The following is a 20,855-nucleotide window of genomic DNA, read 5'->3' on the forward strand; positions in this document are numbered from 1 at the left end:
TGGTTAAGGGTTTAGAATCAGCATAGCTTTCTTTTTAAAGGAAATGGGATTACTACATGAGTATCCCTTTGACAAAGTTATTAATATATAACCTTCACGTGAGTATGACAAGGATTGTTTTAAGCCCTCTCCAAATTTCCCCAAACCATCTTCATGGCCACTGCCACCTCCCACGGCAGTTGGCAGTTCAGTGCTTCAGTAGGAGCCAGGTCGCCCAGTGGGTCACTTTGAGCTCCATCACACATGCACCCAGTCCAGTTCTTTCCAGGGAACTCTGAGGTTCCCTCCATCCACCCATCAATCTCCCATCAGTTCTACATTAGAGAAGGATTCAGAAAAGTTGAGTCCTGTCCTGCAAAGGCCTGAGAAAATCTCAGAGCTGAGGAACGCTGCGTCTCTCTAGTGGAGGGATAGTTACTGAGGTGGTGGGGCAGACCACAGGGCTGAAAACTCACCCTGTTCATCTCTGCTCACCGGCATGGCTTACAACAGAATGGGACCCGGCAGGCTCACTTCTCAGGTGCCAACTTGCTTTAGGATTCCATGTTTAGAACTTTGACTTATTTTAGTCTTAAGGAAACAAGTGGGAGGGGACTCCCTTGTTCATCTGGTCCTTCCCCAAACTCAGTATAAAGGAAACCACTGGAATTATCCTATCTTTTGTTTGGGCGTCCCTAGGAGCTGGGAACTCAATCCACAGTAGGAAAGGCATCCATTCTCAGAGTTCTTCAAGCGGAAATCAGATTCTCTCTCTAAGCCCCATCTTCTGATCCTAGAGCTGCTTGTTGGGATTATACACAGAGTAAGGTTCATGCCCCTCAGCTGGTAAACACTAGAAGATTAAGACTTCCATGGACTCCTAGAGTTTTAAAGCCACAGAGGCTTGCTTTCTTTCAGTACCCTTCCATCAGCTGTGAATGGGGAAAGCCACTTGTCCAGATCATACAACCAGTCTGAAGAACCAAGCTCTTGCCTCCTTGTCTCTTCCCTTACTACCTGAAAGAATGCAATGTTAGATTCCTTATACTTCTCCAATCAAACCATGAGCATCACTACTTTGCCCAACCCTTTCACCCCCCCTTCAGAATTTCACCAAATTGTTTGAACTTTGCCTGGAAATAGTTGTGAAAATGACTACCATTACGTTAACACTGTAACATAGAAACACTTATTTATCAACATTTTGTATGCTTTATTGAAAGTTGACAAGTGCAACAGTTAAATACAGTGACACCTTACAACTGTGTAGAGAACATGCACAGAAACATATGCAGATAACTACTATACAGGTAATATGCAGAAACCCCTACTGGGAAATCCATTAGCTACAACTCCGCATTTTTCAAAGTATTCAACCAGTTCAATCAAAGGATTTCAGTGAACAGGGAGTGACTTCAAGATACTCAGCAGCTAAAAGATTGCAGATTACACAAAGTGACTAACTGTGCCAAATTCTTAAAATCTCTTTAGGGAGGTGTGTTTTGCTTCATGGGTTTTTCATGGAGATCGCTATAGAAAAGACAATCCACACCTCTTCAGACAGCCAATGAAACATCTAAATTGCAATCTGTACAACCTAAATAGTAGTTATAGTCCTCTATTGTACAAAATAGTTACACTACATACACAAATATACAATAAGCAAAACAACCTTCATGGTAAGAGAGCTTAGGTCCCAGCTACCTGTCACCATTTAGTCACGCTAATAGTTTTGTGTCATCCACTGTTTCGGAAAGAGGCACAATTTTTTTTTTTTAATGGAGTCTGGTGACAGTCGTCGTTTGTACAATGAACTATGTTTTCCCCTCATCTTAGGTGAGACTAAGCTTCACTCTTGACCTTCACCTCCCTTTCCAGTTCCTCTCGAGGGAGGAGAGGAAAGTCCAGTGGCAAGCTCCTCTGCTTCGGAACGCCATGGAGTACACTACCATGCAAGCAGGAAGAACTCTTGGAGGTGGGGAGGGTGGGGAGCAGGGGCGGGGGGTGGAAAGGCACAACAGCTCCTCAGAATGAATGAAACCATTTCTCACGGTTCTGCCAAGCTGCATGAGGTCCCAGTATATCCATGCTAATTCTCTGATTAACCTTTAACTCACCCAACTAAGAAATTTCTTCAAGCCGAAAGCATATGAGTGTTTTAATACTGGAAAAAAGAGAAAAAGGCATGTGTCAGTCTCACGTCTCTTTTGCAGCGAGCAATGAAATGGGTGGCGGTGGGGGCGGACCCCTCCCCTAGTACATCTTCTCAGGTCTCTTCAGTTCAGACCACAGCAGCCAGTTCTTCGGGGGCCGGGATGGCTACGCGGTTGGTCCTGAGCCCTGGGACGCTGGCTGGGCCGGGGGCTGTGTGGTCCCCTGTGGCTGTGTGGTGGCAGGGGGCGAGCCAGTCTGCAGCTGGGCCTGGAACTGGGCAAGCTGCTCGGGACTGGCCAGTGTCTTCAGCAGATTGTTCTCCTGCTCCAGCTGGGAATTTTTCTCTATGAGTTCCTTGATCTGTTCCTTGAGGACCTCCACTTCCTCTCTAACTGCATACATCAAATGGCTTTTCACCAGATCCTGAAAGGGAGAGAAGGAAGGAGGGTGGGGGGTAAAGGTTTAACGTTCTATTGACTGTTTCCCGGACTCTGAATTGTTAAAACATTTTGCATGTCTCTCCCTAAAGACGACATATCCTGCCTTTAGAGGTTCATTTAACAGGCTCCAGGGGAAAACGACGGAATACCACCTTAACTGTACTTCAGTTTAACGTATAAGTGATCAAGGTTTTGCTTTCCTTGCAGCCGTTGGCCAGAAATGCCTACGCTCAGGTTTCCTATTCGAGATGGCAAAACGCAGCCGGGCTCCAGCTCGGTGCAGAAAGAAGCCGGGATCAGAGATGTCCAGCCCCGGAGCAACGGGAGCCACGACCCCGCCCCCAAGCCCCTCCCTCCGCCCGCCGGACCGCCTCCCTCAGCACCGGCTGCAGCCAGTTCCTACAGAGCGTGTTGCCGCATTTTCCTTCCCCCCACCCCCCCTTTTCGTGATTAAGCTGACATCACAGAAACCTGGGCAGCCGTCGCAGCCAATGGGCGCTCGAGTTATTTATAGCTCCGAATTAAAGGTTCGGAGTTTGCCTAGCAACAGTGGGCAGAGAATCCCGTGAGAAGAGCCACAGGCGCTGCTCCAATAACAAAGAACGGCCAAGGCGGAAATAAAAAATAGCAGAAATCCAGGAGCAGGCTGAGACGGCGAAACTTTTCTCCGGCTCTTCATTGTGCAGGAGCCTCCACAACTGGGGATCCGTTTGGCCCCGTGTAGGAGGCTCCTTTCCGAGACCCCCACTTCTGGGGCCCTCCCCGCTACCGGCACCGCGGTAAACCTTACGATCCCTAGGAAAGCCACATCACTAGCGATGTGCCCGAGACCGAAGGACACGCTGGGCCAGCGCTTTCCCAGCAATTCCCCAGCAAAAAAGGGGCAGGCACCTCCGCCAAAATCTTGACGGTTGTTTGAAATCGGTCCTGGAAAGAACATCGAATACCCGCAGGGTCCCTTTCTCTCTCCTTAGCAGCCCTGGTATGTGGCTTCATGCTGGCAGAATGGAGACAGTGCCGGTATTTCTAAATGTATGGAGAGCAGTCATCGTCTTCTACGGATGCGCTCCTTTCATCCCAAGATACCCTGCATTTTGTACTGTGCCCACATTTAGTACAAACGATTTTTAAAACAGTACATACCATAGCTTGCTCGATTTTGTTGTCAATAGCTACCACGCTTGCACCAGATGAGCTGAAAAAGAAAAGGGAAAAAAAAATCAATAAATGGGATCTTTTTTCTATCCAAGAAAAAAAGAATTCCCCAATTCTGTGGTGTTACTAACATCATTTTCTGAAAATTCTTTAATGCTATGTAATATATCACCCTCCAGAAAACACCAGCCACTCTCTTCCTAACGAATATCCAGACATTTCCCTATTTAAGTGAGCCACAAAGGCTAAATTACATAATGTGGTAAATCCCTGTGCTCTGGCCAGACCTGCAAAAACAAGGCTATTCGGAACATTTCAAAAAGCAACATCCATGTCACCGTAGCCTCTCAGCAATGGACAAAGGAATTCGCCGGGCTATCTTTCACCTGCATTATTACAAGGATCTCACGAGTAAATTTTTAAAAGTATCCCAGCCGACATTTACCTATTGTCAAGTCTCACAGAGGCGTTTTCGGTCCCGAGCAAGGATGACAAGAAAGAAATTGAAAAATGTCTCAGTTGGTAAACTCCTAGATCCATCGCCACTGGTCTACACCATTGGGATTTCATGCAATTGCAGCCAAAAACACCCTCGCAGGAAAAAAAAAAAAAAAAAAGAGGGAATACTAGCCGCCTTATTGGGACTAGATAAAAATCTTCCAGCTTTACGCAGCTCAGGGAGAAACCGAAAACGGCAGCACTAATTGAAAGAAGCCCGGCTTCTGGGGCTTGGAGGTTCCGGGAAGACGCAGCTTCCACTGCTGTGCGGAGATGGCTCCCTGGTCAGCAGCCGGGCTCCACTAGGCTCTAGCCTAGGGCGCCCCGTCTCCGTGCAAAATATATGCAGGGAAGAGCCGCGCCGATTGGCCAGCGCGCCGCTGGATCCGCCCCCTCCCCTCTTCCCCGCCCTCCTCCCGCTGCCCCGCCCCCTCCCCACTCCCACCCCGCCCCCAGCCTCCCGACCGGCTCCTCGGGTGGGCTGGCCCAGGCCTCGGCCTCAGGGGCTGGGAAGCGGGCCGCAAGGGGCCTCCAAGATAAAGCAAAGACCTAGCAGTGCTCGGGCGGAAAACGCCGAGGGGTCCTGAAAATGCGATTAGGGCTCCGCACGTGCTTACGTTTAAGGGAGTCAGACCCCGTCCCTGGAGCTGCCTGTCCCCGTGGCTGCTGAACGGCGAAAGCTGCTTATTTGCAACCAGAACCCTCTGAGCTACTGGGCATGCCCAGTCCCAGCACTTAAAGACTCGCAGGAGCTGGAGTATCTCGATTTCAATTATCTCGTTCTAACAGGCAGCAGTAATTGGAGGACTTTAAGGGTGGTTTTATTTATAAAGATAACTATACTGTAATAATACTTTTTTCTAAGCTAGTGAATTTTAGAGGAAAAAAATCATATTTCCTTTGAGAGATTCTACCTTTCTATGAATTTATCAATTATGTGTAGAAACAAAAAACAGTACATAGTCATTTGCTACGCACATATAAATTGAAGCCAAAAGGAATCTACCAGATGAAATGAGATCTCAAAAGTTCCCATTGCCATAAACCTTAAAATTGCATTTCCTTCCATGTATAGCTAGGGGGAAAAAAATCCACAGGTTGAATCCTTCCTACATAGATCTATTTTCACTTTAAGTCCCTAAAGCAAGTATTTAGATGTTAAGTGCAATTTCTATAAGAGTCAGTCCTTTGAGCCTTCCTACATCAGCGGAATTGAGATACTGTAAAGTCTGTATGTCAACCTTATAGCCACACTGACCAAATAATTCCCTTCTCTAAACCAAAATTAAAATATCTGAGTGTGAAATAGCTTAACCCGTTACATAATTTTCTTCTATTAATTTAAAATATTGCAAGAATGTACCAACTGAGTTTAAAGTTTAACATCCTATAAGTCTAAGGCCTTAAGGTCACTTGATTATTATAGGTTATAAACAGCTTGCAATTCAGTATGTTTAAGAAGGTGCATTTAAGCCTCTACAATACTGCCCTCTAATGGCGTAATCCTATAAAGACAGAAACAAAAAACTAAATACTAATAAAAGACTTTCAAATAAGCAAATTGTACCATCACAAATAATTACAACATAAAACTTGACCACAGAACATATATAGGTACGTATTCTATTTACATACACACACACACAAACCCACATATAGTCTTTCCTCTCTCAAGCCTTCTCTCTTAAGCAGAATCCTGTAAGAAATTTTAAGTTGCTAGTGGAGCCTCTTAGATAGTCTTTGAAGTTGACCCAATGTTGGCAGAGTGTGTTTGGTTTTAGAAACTGTCCAAAATGGCTAGGTACCAAATCTGGTGAATGTGGAAGCTGATGAAAGGGCAATTAATTCTCTTTGGGGTTAAAAAACCAAGGCAGTATCATTCTTTGTTATTGTAAGGTTTATATTGTTCTCTAAGCTTTAAGGCTTTGCTTTTGAATAACAAATGATATTCAAGTGATATGCCAATAATTTACAAAAATTATATATTATGATACAAACTTATTTTCAAAAGGAAAACAGTAAGTGGAAGCTCAAAAATCACAATTTGGGAAACAGATATGTGGTCTGTATGTCTATGAATCTAGGCACAATTATTATTTACTACATTATAGTTTCTATATATTTTGAATTACAGTTATCACTATGTGATTAAGTCATTTACAAATTCAAATGGAATGTCAACTGCACAGGAAAAAATAGAGCATCACTTAAGTTGTAAAAAGAGCTTAAAAAAACCAAAACTCAAAAAAAAAAAAAACAAAAAAACCAAAACTCTAAGATCATATATAGAAAAGAATTTTAAATTCCCACTGGTTTAAGAAGATTAATAAATTAACTGAATTTTATTTATTCATGATGTTCTTGAAAATAGAAAGTTACAAGTTGGTCATGTTTTCATTTCATTCATTCCAACTGATCATTCAAGTATTAAGCTATAGAAGCCAATATCAGAATTGCAGTCTGTTTACCCCATATCTCTACAGTGGGACTTTATGGTCATCACCAACACTTTGTTATTTTAGATACACTTGCAAGAAACATCCTTGCACATATACCCTTGAACATCTGTAATATATTTCTGGAGAATCTGCTGGGTAAAAAGATAAATAGAAATCTATTTCTTTTCTTATCTTTTCCATAAATGTGCTAGGTTCCTTTAAGATAGATTTTCTTTTTAACTAGAGAAAAAATTTGAACCTCTATGAATGTTATAGCCTGTGTTAGATTTGTTAAGTTTGATTTTCATTTCTTTTTTTAACTTCTTATTTTGTACACACACACACAACTGATTAATGATGGTGTGACAGTTTCAGGTGAATAGCAAAGGGACTCAGCCATTCATAGACAAGTATCCACTCTCCCTGGGGGAAAGAATGGGGGGAAGGGATAGTTAGGGAGTTTGGGATGGACATGTACACACAGATATATTTAAAATGTATAACCTACAAGGAACTACTGTATAGAGCTTGGAACTCTGCTCAATGTTATGTGGTAGCTTGGATAAGATAGATTTTAAATTGAAAACTGAAAAGACATAATTTCAAAAAGAAGGCAACGAGATTAGAGATCTCTACAGAGGAGAGTCCATGGGTCAGGAATGTCTGAGGCCCAAGGGACTAAAATTACTTTCCAGCTATTAAAGGTTCTTCCATTTGCAAAATAGAACATCTGTGAGTTTAGTGCCCAGAGTTTAACCAAGGGCAGGATAAGCACTCGCATACCTCCAGGAGAGACCCCTGAAGGCATGGATGATACTAGTCCCCTTCAGACACTAGGCAGAGGTCAAGAGGTCCCCACTCCAGTGGGGAATCTGGATCATAGGAAAAAGCCCGAACCTTTAAGGCTGGGTGGTTATTTGTTGTTGATTTTGTTGTTCTGTTCTGTTTTGCCTAAGTGTCTTTTTACCTGGATTCCAATTCAATCACTTCTGCATATTAGTAGCACGTATGCTAATTCAGTGACATGTGCTCTTCTCCCAAACTTGATAGGTACAATGTAGGTAAAGACCTTGATGCTGGGAAAGACAGGGCAAGAGGAGAAGGGGGAGGCAGAGGATGAGATGGCTGGATGGCATCACTGACTCAACGGACATGAGTTTGAGTGAGCTCTGGGAGATGATGAAGGACAGGGAAGCCTGGCGCTGAAGTCCATGGGGTCACAGAGTCTGAGCAACTGAACAACAGCAACAACACAGGCACAGTTGGTGACCCACCACTCAAACAGGATAACCTGTTTGTCCCTCTGTCCAAACTCCTTGCAAATCTAAACTGACTGCCGCAGAAGAGGCCAAAGCACGGAACCCCACGCTTGACCGAGCCACTGTTGTCCAGGGGCTGCTCGCTGCCTTCCCTCTCTAGTCCACTCTCACTAGATGCTTGGGGGTCGTCTTACCAGCTTTAGCAAATGAAACTACAGGACTCCAAATTAAAGCTGAATTGCAGATAAACCACGAATAATGTTTTAGTGTTTGGGTCCTGCACACTGTTGGAACAAGAAAGAATGTAAAAAAAAAAAAAAAAAAAAAATCAAGAAAAATTTAACCATACTTTAAATTTCCTTGATTTCCACTGAAAAGATGGAAGATAAAGTAGAGAAAATCTTCCCCAAAATAACAGAACAAAAGAAACAGAGAAAGAAACATGGGATACAAGACACTAAACGGATCCATCGAGGAGGCAGTCCAAGAGCAAAACAGAATGAATTCCAAAGACAGAAAACAGAGGGATGGCAATTACCAAAGAAATAATTTAAGAATACATCCAGAACTGAAGGATGCAAGTCTCCTGATCATATGAGATGACCAAATGGCTACCACCATCAATGAAAAGAGCCCTACACCAAAGCACGTCATGACAAAACTAATGATCACGTGGGAGAGAGAAAATCCTAAAAGCTCCTGAGCAGAAAAAAGCAAGGTACAAACACAGATAACAGTATCAGAATGGTTGTTGTGGCCACTGGGAAACAATGGGGAAACTGCTTATAAAATTCTAAGAGAGAAAGGTTTTTTACTTCGTCAAATCATTTAAATGTAAATGTATCAGGAGAACATTTTCAGACATTTTAGACACCAAAATGGAGAAGCAAATCAGGGAAAGGGGTTTAAAGCAAGAGGAATAAGTTCTAGAGATCCGCAGTACAACCTTGCACTGGAAATCAATACTACGATGTTGAAAATGTAAAACTTTGAGAGTGCGGGTCTCAGGCTAAGCCTTACCACAATAAAATAAAAATTAAAAAAACATAAGAAATACATTCTCCCAGAAAGAAAAGATGGCATGAGAAGCATGAACCAGGAACTCAAATGGTGGAGAGAAGGAAGGGAATCAACAGGATAACAGGGGCCGTTCCCGGCTGTCCAGGGGCTAGGATTTCATGCTTCTACTGCGGGGGGCATGGGTTCAGTCCATGGTGCAGGCACTAAGATGCTGCATGATGCACTGAAAAAAACCCAAAAGAAGATGATGGGGAAGGAAATCTGGGGATGGCAGGTGCTAATAAGCAAACCTTAGCAGCAACGGGTATGTAATCGTGGGGGGAAGTGAGAGCCTTTGGGAGGCAGCGCTTCGGTGCAAGTAAACAGAGACATGATCTAATAGATCTAAGCATTTGTGCAGAGCGGGGGCTAAAGCCAGGTATGAACCGGATCTAATGAAACAACTAGGTAAGTTCAAAAGCAGTTTTACAGTTTTGCAGAAATCAAAAGTAAATGAAAAGAAAAGAATGTTCATAGATAAAACTTGACTATAATAATTCTTAAAATTGTTTTACTGGTTTAACTTTAAAAAGTTAAGGTTACTGGCAAGGTTGTGGGAAGAAGAAATGCATGGTAGGAAAAGAATAATGTCTGTTAAGAATGGTATAAAAGTGCTAAATCCTCCTCTACTATGGCTTGATTATATAATACCTACAATTGCCAGAGCAAGAAATATCAGTATAAATATATTATTACATGGACATGTGTGGGTAAATATGAGAAATTAGAAGTGGCTGCCTGCTAAGGCATAAATTCATGGACTGAAAAAGGAAATTGATAACTTTTTTTCTATTCACTCTATTTTTAGGTATGTACAGGTATTGCTTTGATTAAAAAATATTTTTAAGAGGGAGAATGGGGTCCTCAAGGGGCTCCTCTGCTCCCAGGTTTCAGTCGAGTACTTAGCACACGTGAGGAAACTGCCTGAGGCTCAGTGAGGCCACCCAAAAGAAGCAGCAGAACAATTTTTGGAACTCACACAGGGTTGGTGTTACCACCAGCCTGGGTAAAAAAGAAAAAAAAAAAAAAACAAACTTGTAAACACAGGATGCCAGGTATTTAGAAGGATAGTGCCAAAGTGATGATGAACAGTTAGTTCCAGACTGACAGGTGTTTGGTCTTATGTAAAACAGTTTAAAAGGAAGCCTTGACATATATCCAAATAAAACTACGTGTCCATCAAAAGATGAATGGATAAAGACAATGTGGTACATGTATACAATGGAATACTACTCCGCTATAAAAAAAGAATGGGATAATGCCATTTGCAGCAACATGGATGCAACTAGAGTTTACCATTCTAAGAGAAGTAAGTCAGAAAGAGAAGGACATATACCATGTGACATCACTTATATGTGCAATCTAAAATACGAGATAAACGACTTCTATTTATGTGGTGGTTGCCAAGGGGAAAGGGGGTTGGGAGAGGGTAAGGGTAGGAATTTGGGGTTAGCAGATGCAAACTATCATATATAGAAAGGGTAAACAACAAGGTCCGACTGACGGCACAGGGAACTATATTCATATTCTGTGATAAACCATAACGGAGAAGAATATGAAAAAGAATGTGTATGTGTATAACTGAGTAACTTTGCTGACAGCAATAATTAACACAGCACTATAATTCAACTATACTTCAATAAAAATATATAAATATAAAAGGAAGCTCTGAAAAGATCAAACTGTTTCCAAGTAAATTAATTTTTTCTCAAAACAAGGCTCAGGGATATTAAATAAAATACGGCTAGCAACCAATAATTCACAATGTCTGGCATCCAATGAAAAATACCAGGCATACAAACAAGCAGGGAGATATGACTCATGATGGGGAGGAAAATCGATCAATCAAAATGACCCAGATATGACAAAGATGATATAATTTGTAGACCAGGACACTGAAATTATTATAATCTTGCTTTATATGTTCAAGAAAGTACAGGTAAACATTAGCATATTATGTTCAAGAAAGTAGAGGTAAACATTAGCATATTAAGTGCAGAAAACCCAGTTTATGAGGATGAAACATATGATTTGGGGAAAAAGATAGGCTGATGGGATTAACAGCAGATTAAACAGGGCAGAAATATTAGTGATATATTAGCAATAGAAACTAACCAAAACAAAACAGAGAAAAAAAAATTATTATTGCTCTGTATCACTGAACCGTGGAGCAATTTCAAACAACCAAATAAATCTCTAGTGAAGTCCCTGAAGAAGAGAAGAGGGGAAGGGAGGGAAAAAATATTTGAGGCAATTATGGCAATTTTCTCCAGATTTTATTGAAAAAAAAAAAAAACAAACAGATCCAAGAAGTTAAACCTCAAGCAAGAGAATTAAGAAGAAAACTGCAGCAAGGTATATCATCATCAAATAGCTTAAAACCAGCAGTAAAGAGACCACCCTAAAAGCCGCCCGGAGAAAGAACTAGATCACACACAGAGCAACAAGGATGAGACTGGAGCAGGCTTCAGGCTGACAGAAGAGTGTGGCAGTGTCTTTCAAGCCCTGAGAGGAAATTCTGAAGAGTCTATCACCTTACAAGTCTGCCCCAGTGAAAATATCTGTCAAAAATAAAGATGAGGGACTTCCCTGGTGGTCCAGTGCCTGAGACTCTGTGCCCCCCGTGCAGGGGCCTGGGTTCAATCCCTAGTCAGGGGACCAGATCTTACACGCGGCGATGAAAGGTCCTGCATGCTGCAACTGAGGCCTGGCACAGCCAAATAAATAAATATTTTTAAAAAGAAAAACAATGAGGATGAAATTCTTTTTAAGAAAGCTGGAAGGATTCAATCACTGGCAGTGATAAGAAATTTATCACTATAAGAAATTTTGCACAAAAGAATGAAGAGCGCCTGAAATGGGAACTATGTAGTTAAACACAAAAATATTTCCCTTAACTATTATTTCTCTTAAAAAAAAAACTATTATATCTCTTTTAAATTAATAACAGTATATGAGTGAAGAGGAGCTATATCATACAACGAAGTAAAATGTATGACAAAGTAGAACAGAGGCCAGGAGGGGAGAAGGAATGGATACTGCTGTACAGTTCTTAGATTACTAACAAGTAGATGTGATAAGTTAAAGATGGATTCTACAAACTCTAAAGTAATACCTGAAATAACAATACAAAGAGTTATAGCTATTAATAATAAGCCAATAAAGAAGATAAAATGGAATCATTAGAGAAAATACAATCTAAAAGAAGTACAAAGAAAGAAAAGAGGGATAAACAACAAAAAGCAAACAGTAAGACAGTACACGTAAACCAACTGTAGCAATAATCACATTAAATGTATGTTAAACACATTAATTAAAGGTAGAGGTTGTTAGATTAAATGAAAAAGCAAGACACAACTACTGCTGCATTTAAGAAATAATCCTTTAAATATAAAGGTATAAATGAGCAACATAAGAGGATGAAAGAAGATCCTCTATGTTAAAATAATCAAATGCTGAATGCTGAAGAGGCTATATTTTTCAGACCAAGTAGACTGCAAATCTAAATCATTTCCTAATGAATAAAAGGATCAATTTATCAAGAGGTCATAAAAATCCTAAGTGTTTGTACACTGATAACAGAGCTTCAAACTATATTAAGCAAAAACTGATAGAACTGTAAGGAGAAATTTAAAAAATCCAAAACTGTAGTTTTCAACAATCCTCAGTAACACTTGAATAACTCTGTCAAGCACTTGACCTAGTTGGTTTTTGTAGAACATTCCATCCAGTAGCAGCAGAATACACATTCATTTCAAGCACACATGGCATTTTTACCAGGAGAGACCATATTCTGAGCCACAAAACAAATCTCAATAAATTTAAAAGAATTCAAATCATACAAAGCATGTTCTATATACACATTGGAATTGAATTAGAAATGAATGACAGAAAATTATTTTGAAAATCTCCAAATATTTGGAAATAACACGTACCTAAATAACCTATAGAGGTCAAATAAAAGGGAAACTGGGAAATATTTTGAAATGAGAAAAAAATAAAATAAAACATAGCATATTACATTTACTTTAACAAATATAACAATTTAGATATAATGAACAAATGCCTAGAAAAACAAAAGCTACCAAAACTCACTCCAGGAGAAACAGGTAACCTAAATGGTTTTTTAAAAAAATTAATTTGTAATTTAAAATCTTCCTATGCCAAAACCCTCAGGCCCAGATGGTTTCACTGGTAACCATTTAAGGAAGAAATAATATTGATTCTATATGAACCCTCTTCCAGAAAACTAAAGAGGAGAAAATACTTCCCAACTTATTCTACAAGGCCAGCATGACCCTGATACTAAAATCAGGCAATGACATTATAAAAAAAAAAGAAGATAACTGCAGACCAATAGCCCTACTGAACGAGATACTAAAATTCTTTAAAAAAGTTTTGGCAACTTGAAACCAGTTATATAATCAGGACCAAATGGCATTTATTCTGAGAAGGTAAGGTAAACATCTGAAAATCAATATGATTCACTGTATGATTTAGTCAACAGACTAAAGAAAAATTACAGGGTCATCACAATAGAGGCAGGAAACAGCAATCTGACAAAATTCAACATCCATTCATAATAAAAAAAAAAACCTCTCAGCAAAATAGGAATTGAAGTTCTTCAACCTAATAAAAACCATGCAGTTCACATCACACTTAACAATATAAGAATGAATGGTTTCCTCCTAAGATCGGAAAAAAAAGGCAAGAATGTCCAATCTCGGCAATTTCAATATCACACTGAAGGTAATAGTAATAGGCAGGAAATAAGGCAAAAAAAAAAAAAAAAGAAGGAAGGAAGGAAGAACAAAAGAATGGATATCCAGATTAAAAAGAAAAAAATAAAACTATCCTATTAACAGATAATATGATTGTCTATGGGGCTTTTTAGATGGCGCTAGTGGTGAAGAACCTGCCTGCCAATGCAGGAGACATAAGAGACTCGAGTTTGAACTCTGGGTCAGGAAGATCCCCTGGAAGAGGACATGGCAACCCACTCTAGTATTCTTGCCTAGAGAATCTCATGGACAGAGGAGCCTGGTGGGCTACACAGTCCATAGGGTAGCAAAGAGTTGGACACGACTGAGGCAACTTAGCACAAGATTGCCTATATAGAAAATCCCTAAGAATGCACAAAAAAAAACCTACAGGAACTAACAATAAGCGCGTTGACTAAGTCACGGGATATAAGTTCAATCAGAAAAATCAATTGTATTCCTTCGTATTAGCATAAACAATTAAACGCTGATATTTTTAAAATTCCATTTACAGTATCATAAAAACACGTGCTGCTGCTAAGTCCTGTCCGTCGTGTCCGACGCTGTGCAAGCCTGTAGACGGCAGCCCACCAGGCTCCCCGGTCCCTGGGGTTCTCCAGGCAAGAATACTGGAGTGGGTTGCCATCTCCTTCTCCAGTGCATGAAAGTGAAAAGTGAAAGTGAAGTCGCTCAATTGTGTCCGACTCCTCACGACCCCATGGACTGTAGCCCACCAGCCTCCTCCATCCATGGGATTTCCCAAGCAAGAGTTCTGGAGTGGGTTGCCATTGCCTTCTCCAAAAAACACGTGAAATAACAAAATATGTATAACAAAATATGTATAAAATCTGTATGCTGAAAACTAAGAAATGCTGACAAAAGAAATCCTAGAGAATCAAATAAATGGTGAGATAAACTGTGTTCACCAACTGAAAGACTCAACATGGCTAACATGTCAATTACCCCTCCCCACAATAATATATAGATTCAACATAATCCCAATCAAAATTCCAGCAAGACTTCTTATAAAAAAATGATAAAGTGATTCTAAAATTTATATGTAAAAGTAAAAGAACTAGAATGAGCCAAACAATATTAAGAAAAGTGCTGAAGGACTCCCACTCAAGACTTTCTATAAAGTTACTCTTGTCAGGATAGTATGGTATTGGCAAAAGGACAGATATTCAGAGCAATGGAATAGGACAGAAAGGTTAAGAGATAGTCCCATGCATATACAAAAACTGATTTGACAAAGATATAAAACTGACTCCATGCAGAAAGATAATATTTTCAAAAACAGTACTGAAACAACTAGATGGCATATAAAAAAACAAAACCCAATTGGACCCATTCCTCCCCACCATATGAAATATCAACTTAAAATGGATCATAGACTTAAATGTAAAATCCCAAACTATAATTCCTTGGGACTTTGGGTTAGGCAGATTTCTTACATATGGCAAGAAGCACCATCCATAAAAGAGAAAAAAAAATCAATAAACTAGACTTTTTTAACATGAAGAATTTTGGTTCTTAAAGACACTGTTGCAAGAATGAAAATACAAACTATAGACTGTAATTAAATATTGCCAGTCACACATCTGATAAAGGACCAATAATATATAAAAAGAATTCTTAAAAATCAATAGGGAAACAACCCAATTTTTTAAAAAATGGACAACACTTTATCAAAGAAGATAAAGAAGATTGGTAAATAGCACATGAAAAAATGCAAACTAAAACCATAATGAGATACAGCAACATAATTCCCTTCTTCAGGGGATCGTCCAGACCCAGGGATCGAACCCAGGTCTCCTGCATTGCAGGCAGATTCTTTATCATCTGAGCCACCAGGGAAGCCCTAGTGAGATACCACAGTGGGGAAATCTTTTAAAAATTTAACCTAAAAAAATCAACTGCTGATGAGGCTGCAGAACAGTAATGCTCATGTATTGATGACAGGAATGCAAAATGGTACAGTGTGCAAAACAGTTCAGGAGTTGCTGATAAAATTAGACTCACTCTCCATAAAACCCAGTAATCCCAGTCTAAGTTAGTGAGCGCATGCTAAGTCACTTTAGTCATGTCCGACTCCTTGCGACCATATGGACAGAGACGCCTTCCGGGCTACAGTCCGCCAGGCTTTTCTCTCCATGGGATTCTCCAGGCAGGAATACTGAAGAGGGTTGCCATGCCCTCCTCCACGGGATCTTCCCAACCCAGAGATCAAACCTGCATCTCCTGCGGCTCTTTGCATTGCAAGCAGATTCTTTACCGCCAAGCCACCAGGGAAGCCCTTTATCATAATCACTCAAAAGTGGAAACAACCCAAATGTCATTCAACTGCAGAATGGATAAACAAATCATGGTACACCTATACCATGGAATACTACTCAGTCATAACAAGAGATTAAGTACTGATACACATAGGAACACGAATGAATCTCAAACATATTACGGTTAAGTGAAAGAAACCAGAAAAGGCAAACCTATAGGGACAACAAACCAACCAACCAACCAGATCAGAAGTTGCCAGAGCCTTGGGGTGAGAGAGGAGAGGTTTCTGTAGAAGATGGAACTGTTTCATTTCTTGATTGTGGTGATGGTATAACCACTGTGTGTGTTTGTCAAAACTTGTAGAACTGTGTACTAAAGAAACTTTACTGTATGTAAATCACACTTTAAAAAAATGAAAGAAAAAGAGTGGCTGCGTCTGCATAGCAGGTGAGAGGATAAAAAAAAGGAACAGTTAATATTTTTTTTCTATTAATTCTACTTGATCTTTATAAATGCCTGTGTATTTTTTATTGTGGTAAAACACAAATAACCTAAACTTTATCAACTTAACCATCTTAGGTGTACAGTTTGGTAGTGTTAAGAGTATATACCTTGTTGTAAAACAGATCTCTACAACTTTTTCTTCTAGCAAGTCTGAAACCATGCATATTATATAATTCACCACACCCACCCCCCACCCCGGCCCCAGTAATCGTCACGCTACTGTTTCTGTGAATTTACTTCTCTAGTTACCTATGCATGTATTTTGATTTAAAAATATTTTAAGTGAAAGCAGAGAGTAAAAAAAAAGCTATTAAAAAGTTATAATACAAGGACTTAATACTTTCATTGACCAGACCTAAAAAAATGTCTATTTCAGAACTAACTGCTCTATAATTATTTGAAATGTATTACTGGGTTTGAATTTTAAACTACAATTTTGCTTTGTCTTAAAGCTATCAAATTTGTTGGTAACTAACCTGCAGAAGAACAAAGGTATATTGATACTACAGATTTCCTAAATCCCATATAAGAATTAGAAGACTCAACAAATTACTTGCTCAGAGGAAGAATTTCAAAAATCCTAATAAAATACTAGCAAATTTAAATTAACCTTTTATTTATTTATATACATACATATAAGGCTCTCTATAAATATATTTTTCCTGTATCTTTCTGTGTATTTTCTCTCTAAATATATACAATTACTTTTAAATTATTTTAAAGTTCTAGAAGCAATCTCTGGTTCTTCCATACCTGTCTGCACATGCCTCTCTCTATATATATTTTTGCTTTATTTAATATAACTATCTTTTTAAGATTTTTTGATGTGGATCATTCTTAAAGTCTTTATTGAATTTGTTACAACACTGCTTCTGTTCTGCGTCTTGGTTTTTAGGCACGTGGGATCTTAGCCCCCTGACCAGAAACTGAACCTGCACCCTCTGCACGGGAAGGCCTGTATTGGAAGGTGAAATCTTAACCACTGGACCACCAAGGAAGTCCCTAACATAACTATTAATTCCAAAATAACGCTGTTATGCTGAAAGAGTCAATAGGATTCAAATGATTAACAATCTCTTTTCTCCTTTTTATTGTAATGAAAATAACCTCCTCAAAGCCACAGTTCTTCATAAATCATTGCTGTTGCTAAATTGTGGTAGATTACAAAAATCAGAAGCCACGGGCAAAATGGGCATCACGGAATTTGAAATAAAAAAATATAAAACATCTGAAGAAGCGAAAAGTTACCCTGATTATGATTTGCTATTTCAAGAACCTTGTGCAAGTCTATCAGAAATGAATACTATTTCTATTTTACCTTTGCACAGCTATGGAAAACAGATGCTTCAGGCTCTTCTTTAACTTTTTAAAAGTAACTAGCTACTTTAAGCTATTTTTTTCATGTTAATTTCCCTAAGATAACAACAATGATAAGTAGTAGAGAAAGAAGATTCAGTGGGGAGTATAATTAACCATTGTTCTGTACACAGAGAACCCCGCAGGGCCATTAGAGTTGGTCCTTGGTGATCCTGAAACAAGTAGATGAAGCTCAGCTGAGCAGTTTTATTTACAAAGGTGAAGATAAATACTAGAGGATTACATAGCTCCTGACTTTCAAATGCAGTACAGACTTAGGTAAACATTAGCGATTGGAAAAGATAATTCTGTGCTAGGGACACTATGTGTTTAATAAATACCTTCTGCTTTGATCAAGGGATGTACTTCCATAATATGGTCTCTCAGACTCCAGCTCTGGGACTCCATTGGGCCTGAGGGTTTCTTTTACTGGTCTCTGCAGAATTTTAGAGCTGAAATGGCCCTTGGAGATCATCTAGCTCTAATTTCCTTCTTCTGTAGGTTTAGAAAGTGAAGTTCAAAGACACTGCGTGCTTTGTACAGTGTTATCTCATCTACTGTAGGATGGGGCAGAGACCACCTTCTGACTCAATATGGTGTCCTCTAGATCAGGAATCCCAGATTTACACATAGAGAGCTAAGGAGTAGTCACCTAGAGGGATAGATGGGGCGGGGCGGGAGAAAGGCCCACGAGGGAGGGAATATATGCATACGGACAGCTAATTCACTTTGATGTACAGTGGAAACTAACACAGCACTGTAAAGCAATATACTTCAATAAAAATAAATTTAAAAAATTTAAAAGCTAAACAAGACAAACATGCAAATATATAGTACGGGAGATAGTGATAATACTGAGGAGAAAAAGAATGGAAGCGGGAACATCCAAGATTAGAGAAGATAAATTTCAGATAAAGTCATCAAGAAAGCCCTCCATGAGAAAGTGACTCTTGAGTAAAAACCTGAAGGAAATGAAGGAATCAGTCATGGAAGAGCATATCAAAGAGACAGAAAAGGAAGAGGCAATGCTCTTCTGATATTCATGAGTCCATACAAAGTCAAACCATCATGAAGCATCATGGGGATATGTGGTGAGCAGTATACAATGCAAGGGATGGCCCTGCCTTTCTTGGTACTCCGAAAGACTCCTTTCTTCTCTGGCAGAACAGTGACTGAAATCAGCATTATGATATACAGTGCATTTAAGAAGCACTGTTGAGCATTTAATAGCAATACAGCCACAGGTATTACATACCATTTGGTATGCTCCTAAACTAGTTTCTTCAAAGATTAGTTAGGGGCGCTTTTCATCTTTCAATAAAAACTCAAAAACTTTTCCTGCCTGGAACTATACACAAGTGATGTCCTTTTGTAGAATCATCTGCCTATAAAGTTCCAGCACTAGAAATACAATGACAGCTCTCTTCTCTGAATCTTAGTTTAGATAGTTTCATGAAGCCATGAGAATCTCACAGGGTTTATTTTCTTCAGCTACAAAGCTGTTCAAAGCTACTTTCAAGTGAATATGGTAGACTGAATACAGTCAATTATATTATCCCTGTTGCTGCCAACAAACCACTGAAGAGATAGAGAATCTGGTTTTAAACACAGAAGGATAGAGTAAATTTGAGAGATGTCGATTTCAACAGCCTGGAAAAAAGATGGTAATTCATCAAGCTGAAACCAAAGCAAGACATACAGAAGCAAGACAAAGCAAGAAGGTAGCTGATATGCACTGAAGAATCCGATACTTCTAAAGTGCAGGCTTCTCAGAGTACAAGGTACAGGCAAAATGAGACTCTGTAGAGAAAAACAGACCCTTACCTATCCTTACCAACTGAATAACTGAGCAAGGCCTCAGTTCAGTCAGTTCAGTTCAGTCGCTCAGTCCTGTCCGACTCTTTTCAACCCCATGAACAGCAGCACACCAGGCCTCCCTGTCCATCATCAACTCCCGAAGTTTACTCAACTCATGTCCATCGACTCGGTGATGCCATCCAGCCATCTCATCCTCTGTCATCCCCTTCTCCTCCTGCCCCCAATCCCTCCCAGCATCAGGGTCTTTTCCAATAAGTCAACTCTTCACATGAGGTGGTCAAAGTATTGGAGTTTCAGCTTCAGCATCAGTCCTTCCAATGAACACCCAGGACTGATCTTTAGGATGGCTGGTTGGATCTCCTTGCAGTCCAAGGGACTCTCGAGTCTTCTCCAACACCACAGTTCAAAAGCATTAATTCTTCGAGCAAGACCTAACTACCCTCTAATAGAACCACCACCCAAAGAGAAAGGAACCTGGGGGAAAAACAGGGAATGAAAAAGATTTAAAGATGCTAAAAGACTACATGGATAAAATAATGGAGATGGAGAGGGGCAGAGTAGAAAACAACAAAACACTATAAAAACTCATGGAAATTGAAAAACTACTATTATAAAAGCACAAGTGAAAATTTCCTAGAATGAATGAAAAGTAAAGCTGAAGAAATATCTCAGAACCAGAACAAATACCAAAAAGGGAAAAACAGGAAAGAAGAGAAAAAATAGCAGTGTATTATTTTTTTAAAAGCTGGATTGCTTTCTTTTCTATTCTTATGTTTTGGCCACGCCACACAGTATGCGGTATCTTCGTTACCTAACCAGGGATCAAACCTGTGCTGCCCTCCCCACTCCCCCATCGAAAGTGAGGAGTCTTAACCACTGGACCACCAGGGAAGTTCCAGGACAGCAGTTTAGAAGGACTAACATCTGCAGCAAATGTTCAATAAAAACTCAAAATTTTTGCAAACAGAACAGAGAATATGGAGGAGAAGAAAGCATCATAAAATAATGCAAGAAAATTTCCTAGAGCTACAGATCATGCTTTTTTAAATTAAGAGACTATCAAGCACAATCTGTTCTGTTATAAAGCATATTGGGAAAACACAAATTGTTCCAACATAGCCTATGCATTAGAGAACAACTTGAGCATAATTCATATTT

The 20,855-nt window shown here is 39.7% G+C and overlaps 1 protein-coding gene across 5 annotated transcripts in view; it reads right to left on the minus strand.

The window, feature by feature from the left end:
* Positions 1–1,171: 1,171 nt before the first annotated feature.
* Positions 1,172–20,855, minus strand: part of TSC22D1 (TSC22 domain family member 1) — a 122,535-nt gene continuing 102,851 nt past the window's right edge. For 3 of the 5 annotated variants that reach the window (XM_043892196.1, XM_043892190.1, XM_043892202.1), the window contains 2 exons: positions 3,717–3,768; positions 1,172–2,556 (listed from right to left, as the gene is read on the minus strand). In XM_043892196.1, coding sequence (XP_043748131.1) covers positions 2,299–2,556; positions 3,717–3,768 — 310 coding nt within the window. In that variant the 3' untranslated portion in view covers positions 1,172–2,298. Of the gene's footprint in view, positions 2,557–3,716; positions 3,769–4,173; positions 4,551–4,843; positions 4,892–20,855 lie in introns of those variants that run through there. The other 2 variants (XM_043892203.1, XM_043892201.1) reach the window with 2 other exon arrangements.

Source organism: Cervus elaphus, chromosome 30, assembly GCF_910594005.1.
Source record: "Cervus elaphus chromosome 30, mCerEla1.1, whole genome shotgun sequence".
Taxonomy (NCBI): domain Eukaryota; kingdom Metazoa; phylum Chordata; class Mammalia; order Artiodactyla; family Cervidae; genus Cervus; species Cervus elaphus.